At 42.1% G+C, this 17,844-nt stretch overlaps 1 protein-coding gene across 1 annotated transcript in view; it reads left to right on the top strand.

Annotated features, from left to right (window-relative positions):
* The first annotated feature begins 15,540 nt into the window (after positions 1-15,540).
* The window catches only part of gask1a (golgi associated kinase 1A), a 75,199-nt gene continuing 72,895 nt past the window's right edge, over positions 15,541-17,844 (top strand). Inside the window, exon 1 of the mRNA XM_075464678.1 lies at positions 15,541-15,839. Coding sequence (XP_075320793.1) covers positions 15,837-15,839 — 3 coding nt within the window. The 5' untranslated portion in view covers positions 15,541-15,836. The remainder of the gene's footprint in view (positions 15,840-17,844) is intronic.

Genomic DNA, 17,844 nt, shown 5'->3' with positions numbered 1-17,844 from the left:
CATATTTGTAAAAGAAGTACATTATCGGTGGAAGAAGTATTTCTTTACCTACCTTACTTACCAAACTAATGCATATTAAAATATTTTTTACTATGCTCACAATGCACTGACAAGCCTCTGAGTACGTTGTTAGGTTAATTTAAAAGCAAAAGTTCGTAATAAAAGGTTGGGTGGGCATACTTTTACTTCTAAAATAGGTAAGTGTTGTTGAGATAATGTTTCTTATGTACAGTATCAATCAGCAGTTTGAAACCACCTACCCACTGGTTTGAATTAAGAGCTTTGGCCAAACTATTCTCTGGTAGCGTAGAAATAAAAATACTTATATGCAGTAACATCACCCTGTTAAAATTGATTTGTTATGTATATCATAGTAATGTAAAGTAAACTTCTGTAGGTGTGTTGAACACTGTGTACAATGTGCTGCTGTAGCTGCTGAAGCTATTTTTTAGCTTTACCGTAGTACCTCGTCATACTTCTGGGTTAAACATACTGTATCACAACATTAAAGCTGGCGTCGGCAACTTTTTTTTAGTCATATTAGCTTGAACTGTCATGGGATTCTGAAAGGAGAATATTTAATAGGCTGTTTAGGAAAAATCCCGAATTCTGTAGCTCCCTCTGAAGCCTGTAATCGTGCTTGCAAAAATCGAGCACTCCCAGCTGTTTTTAACCAATCACGTTAGGTTTATTATTTATCTATTATCTGAGCAGAACCGTCACCAACCACGTCTTCCATGCTGAGCGTGAGTCTGCTCCCAGCTTGTGTGCGAGCTCACTGGTGTGAACTCACGTGGACAACCTCGTCCACAGAGGGGGAGGGACCTGAAAGTTGTATCAGTTCCAATTTTCTGACTTTAGACTCGGAATTTTGAAAACCTGCCGACGGCAGCTTTAAAAACTTTAAAACTTTAAAAACTTGAACTTTGAAATGATTAGATGTACCTGAACCTGTATTCTAATTCGGTACTTAACAATTTGGGGTACTGTGTTAATGGAGTTGTTCTACCTTCTTATGCTGTACATTATGTTTAACTGTCGCAACATTACAGCTTTTGCATCCATCTATTTGATTTGTTTGACGGGGGCGGCCGTGGCTCAGTGGTTTGAGTGGGTAGTCCACTAATCGGAAGGTCGGCGGTTTGATTCCCACTCTCACTGCTCAAAACTGACAGCTGGAGGGGTGGCAGTCCACCTCCTTGCACGGCTGAGGTGCCCTCGAGCAAGGCACCCCTACCCCCATACTCCTCGGGCGCTGTGATTGGATGCCCACCACTCCAGTGAATGGCATCTGTCTCCATAAGTATGTGACTGTGTGCACGTGCACGTGTGTGTAACAGGTGCACACCTGGATGGGTCAAATGCAGAGGAGTAACTTCATGTTAACATTCATGCGTACACGACAATGAAGTAATCTTAATCTTATGTTTACTTTGTAGATTAACATAAACTTATTTGAATAAGACAGGTGACAAAAACACTTTTAGTTAGTTGTAAAAATCTTCTATTCTTTCTTATTTACAGGTTTTTAAACTAAATTCCTACGGTGGCCGACACGTGCAAACGCGCTGCAAACGCCGAAACAAATCCAACAATAAAACGCTGCAAGAGAAAAATGTGGCAATAACAAAAACGACCGGAGCACACGCGCTGCAAACACCAAAAGTACTTCAAAACACATGCAAGAAAAAAAATGCGCTGCAAACTTCAAAACACAACGGAAGTTCGCCAGGCCACTTGGCGGTCTCGACCTGTGGGATAGGGGATCGACTATGGGAGATCTACCATATTAATGAAAGAGAAGAAAGTCAAAAGGTACGTTGTCCTCATGTCTTTTTTTAAACACTTGGCCGTAATCTTTTACCTTATTATAGAAGAGCAGCGGAATTATGTCGCTATAAGATATTAAAACCAAACCACTTCTGATGTGTTCCTGAACTCATTGTGTACTTCCCCACACCCTTTGTTATCAAGGAAAACCTTTTCAAGTTTCTCAAAAAGGCATAAGTATTCACTGTATATGATCCATTCATATTTTTCATGAAGTTTAGTTTTAACCTGTAAATATTTTCTATTAAAATTGTTATCATTGGGTTTTAATGACAAGATGAGGTTTCCTTATAAGCCCACAAGGGTTTCTGACATCTCCAGCACACATTCCTTTTTTGTTTTTAATTTGTTGTGTTTTATTGTGTATTTTTTTATATATATTTGAATGAATGTGTGCAAATCAATCGAATAAAATAAAATCTGCAGTCATTTTACGCCGCATGAATTTACACCCCCCCCCCCATAGTTTCCAAAAATTCTGTGGGAAACACTGGTCCCAGGGTATGTACTTTGTGCTAATTGTATCTGAATAATCTCACAAATGATGACTCAAGTAAATGGCATGATATGAAGAGACATTCATCTATTAATATCGAGCAATATACTGTACAACCCTAAGATGACTACAAAATTGAATAATAGAGTATGTACATCAAAATTGTACTGCATGATACTTTCCAAAACAAAAAGTTCTTAGACGTGAATAAAAGAGACCGACAGCACAGGACGGTGACAGGTGAACTAAAGGAGAACATGGGACACATTTTGGTTGGTATAAAAGCCTTAGTTTGAGGTTTTGCCACACCTAATAAATCTTCTAAATAGAACATACAACATACTTATCTGATAATAGCTTGAGTGTTTGCCAAACAAGGCCCCAATTGTTATCTGACTATGAGTCATGGTCTTTTAGGATCCTGGTGGGAGTCTCCAGCCCCATGCTTTGGGAGTTTCAGCAGATTCTAATGAAGCTGGCTTTGGCCAGCTGTGGATCTTGCTACGCAATGATTACATTACTCTAGCAGCGTTGACAAAGTGGTGTTTCATGTGTTTTTAGACAAGCATCTCATCAGATTTCTGCTTGTCAGGTAATCACAAACTTAGATGTTTTTAACATAATTTAGTACAACTACTATTCCCTCAATACAGAACGGTGATGTTTGAATGATGGAGCAGATTGCCAATAGGCTTCCAAATGGCTGAGAATGTACGGCAGTGTAAAGTCAGAGGAATCCTTACAGCACACAAAGCTCATACTGTGTAGAAGGGAAATATCTTCCCTATTTGCCCTTTTGTTATTTGGAGAAATCCTAAAGGTCTGTGTAGCTGAACAGAATGGAGGAATGAAGAGAAGAGCACATAAATTTACTGTAAATGCACACACACTCACTTATTAGGACATGCACTTGGTTTAACACAAACCCCTCCCTTTGTGTTCCACACACAGAGAGAATCCTGTTTAAAGGCTCTTTTAGTGAGCTCAAATGTCATCGAGCGGGAGCTGTGGGTTTCGCGTGGCTTGTAAGGTCAGGCTGAAGGAACTGAAGTCCCCTTCGTCAGATGAAGGGGCTGATTGTGCAGCGGGACTCCAGAATATCAGTAATGAGGGAGTTGGCAGTGAATGAGAAAGGTCAAAGACCAGATGAGCATCATCCGCCAGTCTTTGTACTGTCACATAGTTCCTCATACACCCATTTTATACTCAGCTGTTGTTATTTTTGGGATCCTTGCTGACCCATTTATTTTATGGCTTTATAAGTTTTAAGTAAGTTTTTTTTGGGGGGCGGTTTTTTGTTGGCAGATGTGCTACAGTACACTCTGGTTGTGCTTTATACTGTATATTTTCTTAATATATATATATTAGTCATAAAACATCAACAACAGTCCGCACTGTTGCACACTTGGTTCCATGTTTTCCCCATAAAATAAAAACAATTATGTTGCCATGTTTTTAATATAAAAGTTGAACATTTAGAGCTGTGATGTATTCTGAGGCGTGGTGTTAATAGTGTTTATCCCTGAAATGACCATACCGGAGTGATATTTTGTTGGTAGTTTTCATACGTTGATTTAAAAGATGTACAAACATTGCCACCTACAGGCTGCTGTGCTTCAACACATCTGCAAACTGTTTTGTACTTATTATCACTTTGTGAAAAAAATACAAAAATAAATACAATCATAATGGTCTGGAGTCTTGGCCACTACCCTCCTGTTTACTGCTGTATCTTCTCTTTATAATGATAAAAAAATTCAATATTGTAAGAACTGATATTCAATTTTTTTTTCCAAACATTTTGGACGGCTTGAATTTGTGTAATGCTTTAATGTTACATTATGTAATCATCTGATCATTTACCACACTTTCTTTTTCATTTTACCCTTTTATCCTGTTCAGGATCACAGGGGACTGGAGCCTGTCTGAGCTACCATTCAGAAGCAGGGTATACCAATGACACGCTACCAGTCCATCATCGGGCCAACACAGAAACAAACAAGAACGACAACTATGAGCACTCAGAACTACACTAACGGATACGTTTCTAGTCTGTTTGAGAAAGCTGGAACAACAAGAAGGAACCCACACAGGCACAGTGAGAACATGCAAATGCCCCACAGAAAGGCCCCAGCTAAGATAGGAACCAGAAACTTGACAGTGCTAACCACCACACCTATGTGTATCATAAAGCCTAAAATGTTATTGAAATGATAACATTCTATATGTTATTGAATGTTTTCTATTGGATGTGCTTTTTTCCTCAGGCAACAATCAGAATTAAATCTGTAGGAGGAGTTCGATCAAATGCGAGGTGTGGAAAAAAAAAAAAAGACATTTCCAACCCCCAGCAGGTGGCGCTATAGGTGGATGTCACTATGATGATATGTCTGCGTTTAGGCTCGGTCCAGCATTCACCGTATTAAGTTTGGGACAGATTGGATAATGTATGTGGGAGTTATAAACAAGTTTATTTTTTGTGGCGAGTGATGGCGAGTCATCAAACTTTGAGGCATCACCACGGCCACGCCCTTTAAGTTTTGAAAAAGTTTCCCCACGAATTTTGTCATCCCACGCGAAACTAACCCCAATGCGGGGACCATTTTTAAGCATTGTAGGGGGCGCACAGAGTCAATGAGCGACTCCCAAAAATATAAAGTTTAGATTCTTTCATGTTGTCGACAGGCAGGTGGCGCTCGCAAAATTTCATGAGTTTTCGAGCACCTTTTGCAAAGAATAAGAATATAGAAAAAGAAAAATAATCCTTACAGATACAATAGGGTCCTTGCAGTTTCACTGCTCGGTCCCTAAATATCTCCTGAGGGCAGCTGAGAGACCTGAGCGTTTAAGTGCCGAGTCAAAACTTTAGTGTAGATAGATTTGCATGAAAGTTCTTGCAATGAGATTTGAAAAAAAAAAGGTTATTGAAAAGCCCTCGACAAAATTCACTTCATAATGTTCAATACACATGTATAGCTGCAAACTTAGTAGGACATATTATAATCACTCAGGCACAAACATATCCTTGCTGACCAAGTTTTGATTATATGGGTAAACTTAAAAGAAGCAAAAATTAATTGAGAAAGCAGCGCACATAAATATAAAGTACATGTGAAATAATAATCTTCATACTCTACTTCTTTAGGACATTTATATACCGAAAAGATTTTGATCGTAAGATCAATCGTGATTTTTATTTTTTCCATTCTTTTGTTTGAATAACGGCTGCCTTGCATCAAGTTTTCTTGTTTAGAAGTAAAGTTATTGTAAAAAACATAATGTTTCTGGTCATAAATAATAAATTTTTACATATTGATAAATAGGTTTTGTTTCATCAGGTAACTAGCTCCAAATGTTGTTAGCATGATTACAATTTAATAAAGCAGTTATGGTTTATCCGCAATAAAGGGATGGGCCTTACGGACACGAGGTAGATGAGGCGAGGTGTCCAGAGGCAGAACATGGTGCAGAACAGAAGGCGGGTAAGTTCACCGGGAGGAAGGCAATGTCGGAGGAGGGCAGGTCGGAGGAAGGCAGGTCGGAGGCAACAAGAGATCAGGCGGGTAATGAACGCTAGAAAGTCTTGCAGGGATGCACAAGAACAATCTGGCAAGGGTGAGAGTGCCGAAGAGGCTTTTATGCTGGGCTGATTGAGAATGAGCTGCAGCTGAGCTTGCAGGTGAGTGTAGTTGGGCTGAGTAGGGAGGAGTGGCTGACAGGTAGAGTGGAGTAGAAGCAGGGAGAGTGGAAAATAACTGAGGCAGAGGGATAGGAGGGGGGACAGGGAGGATGAAACTGTGACAGTTGTATACATGGTGGAAGTCCTCGCATTGATAATCTCAGTGGTTTCCTACATATCAAGGACAAAATCTTATATATGGGTCACTGGTAAGGCTTGCAGCTTGCGGTATAGTATCTCCCAATAGGAATCCTAGGAGGGATAAGCTATGGATTACAAGGTGCTAGCTTGAGGAACAGTCACTTAGAAAGGCTACTGGCTTTATGCATGGGCCACTCACTTCTCAGCTAATTTTCTGCAAGTTTTTGGCTAATGGCTGCATCTATCCAAAAGGTAAAGGATGTAACGTCTGTTTCAGGCAAACTGATATTGTCTTATTTGTTACAGAAAATGTTAAAAGTATAGATCTGATTCATTGGATGAGGAAAAAAGTCATTCCCTATTCTCTTTCCCAGCATCTACTCTTTCCTCAAATATGCTGACATTGTTTCCAAAAAGAAGGAAGGAAAGCTTTGATAGGCTGGACTATGCAGTGGTTGCCATGGCTCTTTATTTCCTTTTCCAGGGTTTCATACATAATTAACCCTATCTCAGAGCAATTTGTGAAACAGCCACAAATCTGAATCTATTGATTCTTATTGTTAGGCAGTGTTGGTCAAGTTACTTTTAAAAAGTAATTAGTTACAGTTACTAGTTACTGCTCCCAAAAAGTAATTGAGTCAGTAACTCAGTTACCACATTGTAAAAGTAATTAGTTACTCAGCAAAGTGACGTTATTTTTTATGTTCTACAACGCTGTTACGTTCTATAACATCTTTAACATCAAATATGTTTATATTAACTAATTGAAGAATAAAAACACTATATACAGTAATTTAGAACATTCGGTATTTATTTGAACTCAATAGATTGCAGCCTGCCATATGATGCATGGAAATAAAAACATAAATATTGAATATAAAATGGTGATGGTGGTCACCTGTTTCTGACCCGAAAAATTGAGTGTTGTTTGTTTTCGAGTGGCTCCGTCTCCTTCGCCGGTGCTCATGCTAGCTGCCGTGGCCTAGTGGTTAGGGAGGTGGACTTAAGATCAGAGGGTTGCAAGTTCAAACCCCGACATTACCTCTCCCTACACCTCTATCCATGGCTGAAGTGCCCTTGAGCAAGGCACCTAACCCCACATTGCTCCAGGGGCTGTAACCAATTCGTGTGTGTTAGTCGTCAGCGCGTGCAGTGAGACGGCGTGAGCAGGTCATCCGCCCACACAGCCAATCATCATCGCATTTGCAACGGTGTCATCATCCCCACTCCTGCTCTCTCCAGGCAGCATGCAGCTGATGTGTAGCCGAAAGCCTACAACCAAATTGTAGTAACGCGCCACTTTATATTCTCAGTAACAATAACGGCGTTGTAACGATGGGAAAAGTAATTGGTTAGATTACTCTGTTACTGGAAAAATAACGCCGTTATACTTAAATGCCGTTACTCCCAACACTGTTGTTAGGTGCTATTCATTCCTTGATTTAATTTATATGAACGTAGAAAAAAAATCACATGCAGTAAATTCTCACCAATTACTTTAACTTTCGCTCACTGATTTATTGAATTTATGTATCTAAACGACTTCATAAGGTTTAAAAATTAAAACAATTTACATTTAGGCCTTCTTGTGATAAACCAAAAGAACTTTCATATTGTGACGTTTGACAGGCCTCCACTCACATTTAATACATCACAAACAGTCAATTCAACCTGGAGAGACTCACATGGAGAGAGAGGGAGACAATTGCAAGGTTTATTGTCAATATTTCTTTGGTGCTCGGGCCCCGGGTGATGACATGCAAGCTGAACCGCTGTGAGCTTGAAAGTCCGGCATAGGGAGATAGATGTTGGATATCTTCCCCCCCGGGACCCGAACCTGGTGGCGGAGTCGTACGAAGGAAGGAGATGCCGAGGACCTTGAGACACCGGGTGGAGATGGGGAGGTGGTGGGATGCAACATTAACAAAAGATTAGCAACGTCGCCTCACAGTAAGAAGGTTCCAGGTTCAACTCCCGGCTGGGGCCTTTCTGTGTGGAGTCTGCATGTTCTCCCCGTGTATGCGTGGGTTCTCTCCGGGTACTCCGGCTTCCTCCCACTGTCCAAAAACATGCATGTTAGGTTAACTGGTGTCTCTAAAATTGTCCTTAGGAGTGAGCGTGTGTGGTTGTGTGTCTGGTTTGTCTCTGCGTGGCCTGTGATGGACTGGCAACCTGTCCAGGGTGTACCTGCCTCTCGCCCAATGACCACTGGGATAGGCTCCAGCCCCCGCCGCGACCCTTTGTATCACTGCGTGCTGCCACCTGCGGATAGCCGCACCTGTTACAGTGTTTACTGCTCGGAAGCAGGGGACTGCTTGGTCTGCACTTCGGTCTGCACTTTGGTCTACACAGCAGGCAGTGATACGAAGGGAGAGAAAATAGCGCCAAGCGATTGTGAGGTCTGACTTTTTCTGGATGAACGATTTTGTGATGCAAATGTATTACTCTTTTGAACGCATATTGTTATGAGAAGCAAAACGCTTTATTTTTGTGGCCCCAGCCAACTAGCCGGACTACCTTCATCAACGCCAAAACAAGGCTGGAACTCGGCTCACAGGACGCAGCAGGGGGTAAGAAAATGTTCATAAATAATATTGCTAGTATGGGATGTCATACAGCTTCATGTCAAAAGTGGCGAACTATCCCTTTAAGGAAGGATACTAAGTCACCTTTCTCTGTGTTTCTGGCAAGCCCGCCAGTCTCAAGTTCAGGCGCCACTGGTGGTTTTCCATGGTCTCCACTCTCCTGGTGAGTGCTAGCATCTTTCTCTAAGTGGTGTCAGAGACGCCAACTGGGTTGTTCAATTGGTCCTCAGCTAAACATATACGTGATTCTGCGCCACTTAGTCTTTCGGAGAAGGAGTCTAAGGATTCTTTGATCTCGTGGTTTGAAGTGATAGCTTCTTCGAGCTGGGCAGCTGGGCTAACTCCAAATCGCCATCTCTCTTCTCTTTACCTCTTGAACCAGGTTTACTCGACTTCATTTTGGATCCTACTTATATCTTGCACTTCTATCACTCGACTTTTTGCAAAATCAAACGAACGGTGTTTACATTTTCATATGATATATTTTACCGGAGCACGTCCACGTCATAACCGGAAGCCAGCGCACTTGTTAAGACTTTTGATCCACACTACAAAATGCCAAGCTGCAAACATATGATGGAAGGCACAATTACAGACTTGTACAACAGCTGTAAAGAGAAAGTAAAGGCAGCTCTACAACGTGCACAGAACATGTTTCTCCCAACAGATATGTGGACTTCGAGGTCCACCGAAGCATATTTGACCGTGTCCTGTCATTTCATTGACAACTGGCAAATGCAAGAGTTTGTTTTGGAAACTTGTTTTTTCTCTGGTCAGCATACAGCAGACAACATCAGTCTGGAGATGAAAAGAATAACAGATGACTGGGCCATAACTCAGAAGATGATAGAAGTTGTTACAGACAATGGTGCAAATATGGTTTCTGCAGTGCACAAGGCTGGGTGGAAGCGCTACCCTTGCACTGCTCACACCTTAAACCAGGGGTGGAGCAATGATTTTAAATTTGGGGGTGTTCCAGGGGTGGCACCTGAGCACCACATCCTGCCTGCCTTTGGCTGTTTCCCTCTCCCAAATGAATGCTCCCTGACAGTATTCAGAGGCTCTTCCAACATAGTCATTCATTATGAACATGCATATTTATTAAAACAAATTTAATCTGTGATCCACCTCTCCTGCACAATGTTTAATTTATTTATTTTAAAATTATTTTCAACTGAAAAAAACAAAACAGCACCTGTCAAAAAAACAATTATGGGTGAAAATTTCAAACTATTAACACAGAATTTAGTTGACAAAAACTGCCCACATAACCTAACCAAAAAACCCAAAAGTGTTCTTCCTGCTTTCTCTGTGGGACACAAATTCTCTGGTATTTGCCTTCCTGTCCATTGTGTCCAGTTTTTCTTTCTGAATATGACACACGGCCACACTGTTCAGCCATGTTTGCGTCATGGTGCTCCTGAGCCATGTCTTCAGCCTCCGTAGTCCACTGAACCCTCTCTCTGCCTCAGCTGGTGACACTGGCACAACAATAAGCAGTCTGATGACTTGATCAAAGAGGCCACGGATCTCTGGGCACATCTTCTGAAGGATACCAACAACATCACTGCTGGACTGGAAGTTGTACTTTACTCTGAACATCGAAGGTTGTATCTTCAGGCTCTCTGCATTGAGCTCTGGATACTTTTGCACAGCATCATTTATCTCTCCAGTTAAGAGGACTTGCTCCAATTTCCTTATAATTTTCATCCCTTCCTGCTCAAATCGTTCTCTGATCTGGACATCCACCACATCAAGAACTTTGTAGTACTCTGCTCGATAGTACTCAGTGAGGGATGAATGCACATGTGCAGAAGCAGAGCCAGTAAAGCGCTGAGGTGGCTTATGGTGACGTGGGCGTGCAGTCGGTGTAAGACTGAGTCTTTCACAAATTTGTGATGCATTCCTGTGAACAGTTTGGAAACACTCTGGTTCTTTTTTTTTTGCAAAGGCTTCTTTCACACAGGTAACAGCAGAAAGCATGCCATCTATAGTCTGTGTTCTGCGCTGGAGAGAAACATTGAGAGTCTCCAACTCTTCTGTTGTCCCTGCTGAAATTTTTCATATAAGCCCTGGGCCCTGCCGCCTGCATCTGAATGACCTGTTGCCATCTCACTCAAAAAATGCCACACATGCTCATACTGGTTCAGCACAGTACGCATGGCTCTTGTCCAAACTGCCCATCGTGTGGGACAAAGAGGTCTTGTGGCCCCTCCTCTGCTCTTGCGATTCCCTGGAAGATATCCTTAAGCTTGCCTGACTGGCCAAAAAAAACTCCCAACTCATGAACCCATTCCATGGAGTTAGGAATCCCAGCTGAGGCGGTACAGGCTTGCTGGGTGATAAGGTTCACACAATGTGCAGCGCAGTGCACATATGGAGCAAGCGGTTGCTCTCTCTGAATGATGGCCTGTGCTCCTGAATATTTACCCACCATGTTCGCTGCTCCATCACAAGCTTGGCCAGTGATGAGGCGCAGCAACACATCCTTCACCACCTTTGCCAGATTTTCTCCAGTGGTCAGTGAAACCTCATACAGGCCAATGAATTCTTCATGCACAACCAAATCTTGGTCAACATACCTCAAACATAATGCCTGCTGTTCTTTATCCAGACTGATCTCCTGTGCCATCCATCATTATGGAGAACTGCAAGTGTGGAACTGATCAAATCTTGTCAGATATCTGCCTGACATCGAAGGTGCTCATCAAGTTGAGGAACTCATTTTGAATAGTTCCTGATGTGGAAACATCCTTTTTATTTGCCAGCCACCTGGAAAGTGAAGGAGAAGGAGAAAACATACTAGAAGATGTAGAGGAGAGAGATGCTGCAAACACAGGACAAGAAGAGGGAGATGGTGAGGATGAGGAAAGAATGGTGATGGACATCTCTGCATCCAAACCAAATCAACCAGTTTCAAAATACATCATTAAACAGTCAGTAGGAAAACATGTTCTTACATTTCAAACACAATGGTACACCAGATTCCCATGGCTCCATTTTAGTCCTCGTGCAGAAGGACGTGAAGGAACAACAATTTCATTGTGTGTAGTTACATATGACGGAGTTATCACCGTGGATTTACTTTAGGCTACGAAGTTCCTGAAAAAAACTGCACTTCATGGCTTGATTGAAAACTCTCTCGAAAAGATATAATTGCCCTGAGCCCACCGTAGATCGCCAAAAGAGGAAGTTTCAGATCACTATTTTTCCCAATTGAGTTCCGATGTGGGGCTTGGTGCGGGGAGGAGGAGGGTCTCCGCCGACAGAGAGATGGTGTTGATTTTAGGGGTCGTAGAGCCAGCTTCCTCTGCATTCACTTACACTTACGACATGACAACTTCTGCTGCCTCTTCCTTTTTGGCATCTCTGCCTCCTTCTTCTCTCTATTCTTTTCTCAATTTTATTCACTGTCAGCCATCGGTAAGTGACAGAAGCGCCGATATACATCTCTGAGGTAATATCAAATATCCCGGGCCGGCGGCCGGGTCGCGGACAACAGTCTGTGATTGGGTGAATGTCCGTTCAGTTTGACCAATGGCTTTTCGTGCAGTGTAAGGGGGCTGAGGTGCGCTCCATTTTCTATGTTGGTGCACTATGAGGGTGGGCAAACGGGTTTACCTTTGGAAAATGTGGGGGGGGTTAAATCATCTTGCTGTAAAAGTGGGGGTGTCGCAACACCCCCATCCCCCACCGGTGCGACGCCCATGCCTTAAACCTTGTCATAAAAGATGGGATAATAGTGCCCCCTGGAGTTGCTCGTGTGTTGACAAAATGCAGCAACATGGTCTCCTTTTTCCACCATAGTGCAAACACTACAGAGAAGCTGAAGCAGATCCAAAAACAACTGAAGGTTGCAGAGCATAAACTGATCCAATCAGTGGAAACAAGGTGGAATTCAGTTATCTACATGTTAGAGATGCTTCATGAACAGGGAAACAGTGACCACAGCCCTTTTTCTACTTGGGAAGAGCTCCCTTTTCCTAAATGATGAAGAGCTCTCCATGACCAACCTAACTGTTGAGGCCTTGAGACCCTTTGAAGAAGTGACAGAGGTTTCAGCAGAAAAATATGTCAAAAGTAATCCCCCTTGTATCACTTCTTCACAGAGCAACTGTGGTCACTGAGCGTCAAGGTAGCTCTCTTTCAGCAGAGCTGGCACTGCAATGTCAGAATGTAGAATGAGACCTTTGTTGTCAAAGTTCAAGTTCAAGTTCTGTCAAGTTCTAACCTGAAGACCATTCTGTCTGGTCCAAAAAGAATTATATCGAAGTCAGAGCAACTCTTTTTATTTGAGAGCAAGACTTTTAAATGTGATTTGATCAGATTATCAGTTGACTTGTTGATTTGCATAGATTGTCTTTAATTGCTCTGATTAAAGAGAAAACATAGTCTGATATTTAGCAACTTGTTTTAGTTCCTATACAGAGGTATAGAATACATTTTTCATAATCATTTTTTTTTCATTGTAAAAGTCATCATATTCATATACACAAGTGTTAGCTCAATTCTTTCATTGGATGCTCAAGAACAAGCCAGAGTAATCTTAAGTTAAATGAAGTCTTTATTTGTGGTAACAAATGGAGTATATCAGCGCTGGACCCAGTATGACAGACCTCTCGGAGGAAATCCGTCAGACAGAGCCTCGATTTCCGGTGACATTTTATATTTATATGCCTCATTGTTTCAAATAGATCGGACTCATTGTCGACCAACTATGATTGGATATAAGTAGGTTAAACATGCTTCGGCATATTTTCTGAATAAGCCAAATAATGTCTCTGAATAAGCCAAATAATGTGTGTGTGAATCTTGCACCTGCTTTCCCAGGCTAATTGTTTTGTCTCCCTATTCCTGGATCACTTAAGGGCATGTATCGTGTCCATCGTGGAAAACTACAGCATTTAACAAAGCCAATTTTAACACAAGTTAAAAGTATTGATATAGGTATTGGTATCGAGATACTAGCCGTGGTATTACTCAGTATCGGATCGAACGTAAAAATGGCTGTATCGCACATGTCTAATGGAAGGCCTCCCTATTCACCTTACTGGAGTACTTTGGTGTTTTCACTTCGGTCTGGTAACACCGTAATCTTTGTTTACGGTGCTTCTCCGTGTTCAACGAGCCGAAGCCAGCGTCAGCAGCTACCCTCCTGGTTGTCTGTTTCAGGCTAGTCATGTGCTCTGAAACATGGCCAAACTCCATTTCGCACACCAAAGTACGACCATAATCACTGTCCATCACGTCCTCCTTAATCCTCAGACCAGCTCCAGTCCTGTCCGGCTGTGCTGCCATATTTTCTGCAGTTTGTCAAAGCATAGTTAGCCAGGTCCAAGCTAGTTGTGGCTATGGAAAGAGAAACTCCCCCGTTTTTACTTCTTACACCAGTGTAACGTCGTGTTGAAAGGTTGGACGAGGAGTTATTCCGCAAACTGTCGCTTTATTGGAGGAACAAGAATGGTTACTGTTTGCTGTAAGCACACCAAAATTCCCAACAACAAGATAGCTGTTTGCTTTGTCTGCCCCTCAGCTCTCTCTCTCAGCTCACACACCCTCACATTTGCATATTCATAGCCCATACTCAAGAGGGCTGGAGTGAAAGGTTACATCTAAAGCCTGGTTTATAGTCGGTAACGCAAGACGCAACGCAAGACGCAACGCAAGACGCAACGCAAGACGCAACGCAAGCCCTTGCGTGGTTGCAAGCCCCCCCTTGCGTGCTTGCGTGTGTCACCTCAATTTTCTAAACTTTACGCAAGACGCAAGCACAAGCCACTGGCTGTGTTCGAAACCGCCTACTACTTGAAAACGGCATACTCATCGATCTGACAGTATGCAGAGCGTTTACACACAGTGCACTTCACTCCTGTCCGAGCCCAAATCAGCCAGCCTGAAAAGCTGATTTCCCTTAAGCTATAAACTCTGTAAATATATAACTTTAGCAACATTTGAAACATTTTCAGGCGAGAAAGTAGTCGTTTAGACCCCCAAGGTGTTGAAAATCTGACAAAATACCGGCTATTTACAAGAAGAAGAAGCATGAATCCACTCGAAGAGCTCCTGGCGGTGAATTTCCTTTCATCGTAGTAGGCTTGTCATTGAAAAAACCCGCTACTCCACCTACTGTCCTGGCGGTGAATCGCCACGCAGCACACGCAAGCGCCGGAAAAGCAAAATGAAGTATAAACGTCTCGAGCCATTAACATACGCGCAAGACGCAAGCGCAAGGGCAGTTAAAAGAAGTATAACTCAGCCTTAAGTTGTTTCAGGCATAAGAGGAGGATGGGATCAGGGGCTTGGTTGACCTATGTCAGATCTATTGCTGACTTGGTGCCTGCAAGACAGCTTGGAGGAGTTTATGTTTGAGCTGCCCACGAGGCAAGGATGGTTATAATGTTCTTATATAAAAAAAATGGTGATACTATTAAAAAAACCCCAAAAAAACCAGACTTAATGCAATTTGATTTGTTGTTGTTGTTATTATTATCATCATCATCATTATTATTTGATCATTTTGCCTTTTTGATAGATATATAGATACATAGATGGATAATACAAAGATGTATTTCTCATGCAGCTGGGTTATATTTGATCTCCCCTCCCACTATGTTTATAGGCATTTTTTTTTTCCATTTCTTGCAAATGGGGGGGCAGGTTACTCCCTGTGTCGGCGTCTACCTTGAGTTTTATGCCAGCTGGGAGAAACATTATGTGAAGGGTAAAGAATCTCCTCAGATTTCGCTCCAGTTTCTGTTCAAAGCGATACGGCTTTTACTTTGAAATCCGCCTGGAGGACCATGTTGCTCTGGGGGAACAGACCGGGACCGGCTGTCGATTAAAGGACGTTTCCTTAGAAGGAAAAGGGCATACATTGATATTACCTACACCAATTAACTTAGGTTTGTGAAGCACAACGGTGTGTTGTTAGCGGCGGAAACAGTTTCAAACTAACAACTCTCGAGAAAGTCGCCACAGACTTCAGGACCTCTGTCTCCCGGTGTTCACACGGATATCCCGCAGCCTTCTGTCCACCTAATATCTGCGCGATAAATGACCTCTTATCAGAGGTTAGAGGAAATACACTCAACCGAGTACACGACCCATGGTAAGTTTCTGTCTTGTTTTCTTTTTCCTTGTTTGTTTGTTTGTTTGTTTTTCTCCTGCTCCAGTTGATCCATTCATCCCAAACGTGCAGCAGCCTCGTTCCCATATTACTCACATATTGGTCAAGTATCATCAGTGAGATTGTTACCAATAGACCAAAGTTTATTTAATCTTTCAATATTCCCACTAGTGGAACAATGTTGGAGTACTCCACTGCATTAATCTCCTGAGCAGCACTGAGCCAGAAGCAGGGGCGATTTTAGGATCTGGTCTTTAGGGGTGCCCAGCCCCCAGTGCTCACAGAGGGACATTATTTCTCACTAATTGAGGCGAACTAGTACATTTATAAATTTTGAAGCCGTATTAGTTTCGCTTTGAGTAGTGTTTTCCCCTACAACATTCAATTTTGACCTCTTCATTTCAAAAGACTGTGGCTTAACAGGGATAACAGAGAGCCTGAGACAAATATTGAAGATAACTCAACATTGATTTTGGGAGTAAAGAGTTAAAACAAAAACAAATGCTAGAAATTAAATAAAATGGTCACTAAAATAATGCATCCTTGAGCAAAAACAAAATGTGTTTTTGCATAATATAATATTTTAAAAATGTGCTGAGCCAGGGGGTGCCGAGCTATCTCACGGTGGTGCCTTGGCACCACTAAAAATACCCTAGCCTCGCCCCTGGCCAGAAGATCTATTTTTTTAGCCCAATTGTTACTTCCTCAGTACAAGGCAGTGTTTTTTTTCCCCCCAAGATAACCCCAAAGTCAACCAGCACCCTAGCTGGTCATTAATTATTCATTATTTGTGCTAGGAAAATTTATTAGCAAAGAATTTTGATCTAATTTATTGTTCGTATTGTTCAACTCAATCTACAGTTATATTTGTTGTTCTGTAAAATTCTCTGACATAAGTGGTTCACATATGTGGCAGAAATTTGTCAAGTGCAAAAGATGACATTCTTTTCATATTTGGACAGCCATATAGGCTTCCTTTCAGGCTAAAGAACAAGTCAATACTGTTAGGTCCACTAATTATCTGATCAGCAACTGAAATATATTTTTATCGATAAGGAAAAACTCAAATTTCATTGTTGTTGCTTCTTTTTAAAGGGGAGTTTTGTCATTTTATGTTCACGTGTTAACCCTCTAACCGCCAAAGTCGCAGAATTGCGACATGACGTCAGCATAAACAAAACAGTCTGTAGATAAAATAAACGGGCTTTAAGGTGTTCAGTCCTCCTACCACTAGTTGGCAAACATGTTACCCTTTCAAACAAGACCAAGCTCACGTCATTTTGTAGTTCACAGTGTCTTTATAAGGCAGTACAAAAAGCCGCGCGAGCTCAGGTACGGAAGTAGCTATTCAGAGCTTTTCCGTAGAGACGTGCGAGTCGAATTTTTATTTTCAGCGAACTATTAGTGAGTTTTTAACACCATGGCTTGTAAGAAGTTGAACCGTGCGGAAGCATTGAGCATGCTATTTGCCGATTCCGACTCCGAAGGAGAGTTTTTACCTCGTGATGAGGAGGAGGATCGGACGAGCACTCATGCTTCCCACGGTGAAACTTCCGAAGGCAATGGTGCCGGCATGCGAAGCGAGGCTGTTCTCCAAGCACACACACACACTCCAACTCATTCGCTGCCGTTATCCAACCTCAATGGAGTGGGTGGTAGTGGGGAACGCGGTCGCAGTGTACGTAGAGGTGTTGGTCGAGGAATCAGGGGTGGGAGAAGTGGGTCTGGTATCTTTAGCATGCGCTCCATCCAGCCCCCGGTGCCGCGGCGCGCCTATCCGCCAGCGCAATGATCCTGACATTTTACCACTTGTTTTATTATTGTATTCCTCATTCCTGATCATTATGAATAAGGTTGAACAGGTTAAAAAAAAAAAAAAATCAATTCAATGTCTTCCACTTATTGCATGTTTTTTCCTACCCTATGGTAGCCTAATGATGACAGTATTTTACCACTTTCTCCTGTTTTATTGTTGGTTTCCTCCTTA

The sequence above is a fragment of the Odontesthes bonariensis genome, chromosome 5, assembly GCF_027942865.1.
Source record: "Odontesthes bonariensis isolate fOdoBon6 chromosome 5, fOdoBon6.hap1, whole genome shotgun sequence".
Taxonomy (NCBI): Eukaryota; Metazoa; Chordata; class Actinopteri; order Atheriniformes; family Atherinopsidae; genus Odontesthes; species Odontesthes bonariensis.
Note: the sequence above shows the minus strand (reverse complement) of the source record. Positions and strands in the feature narration are given on the sequence as shown.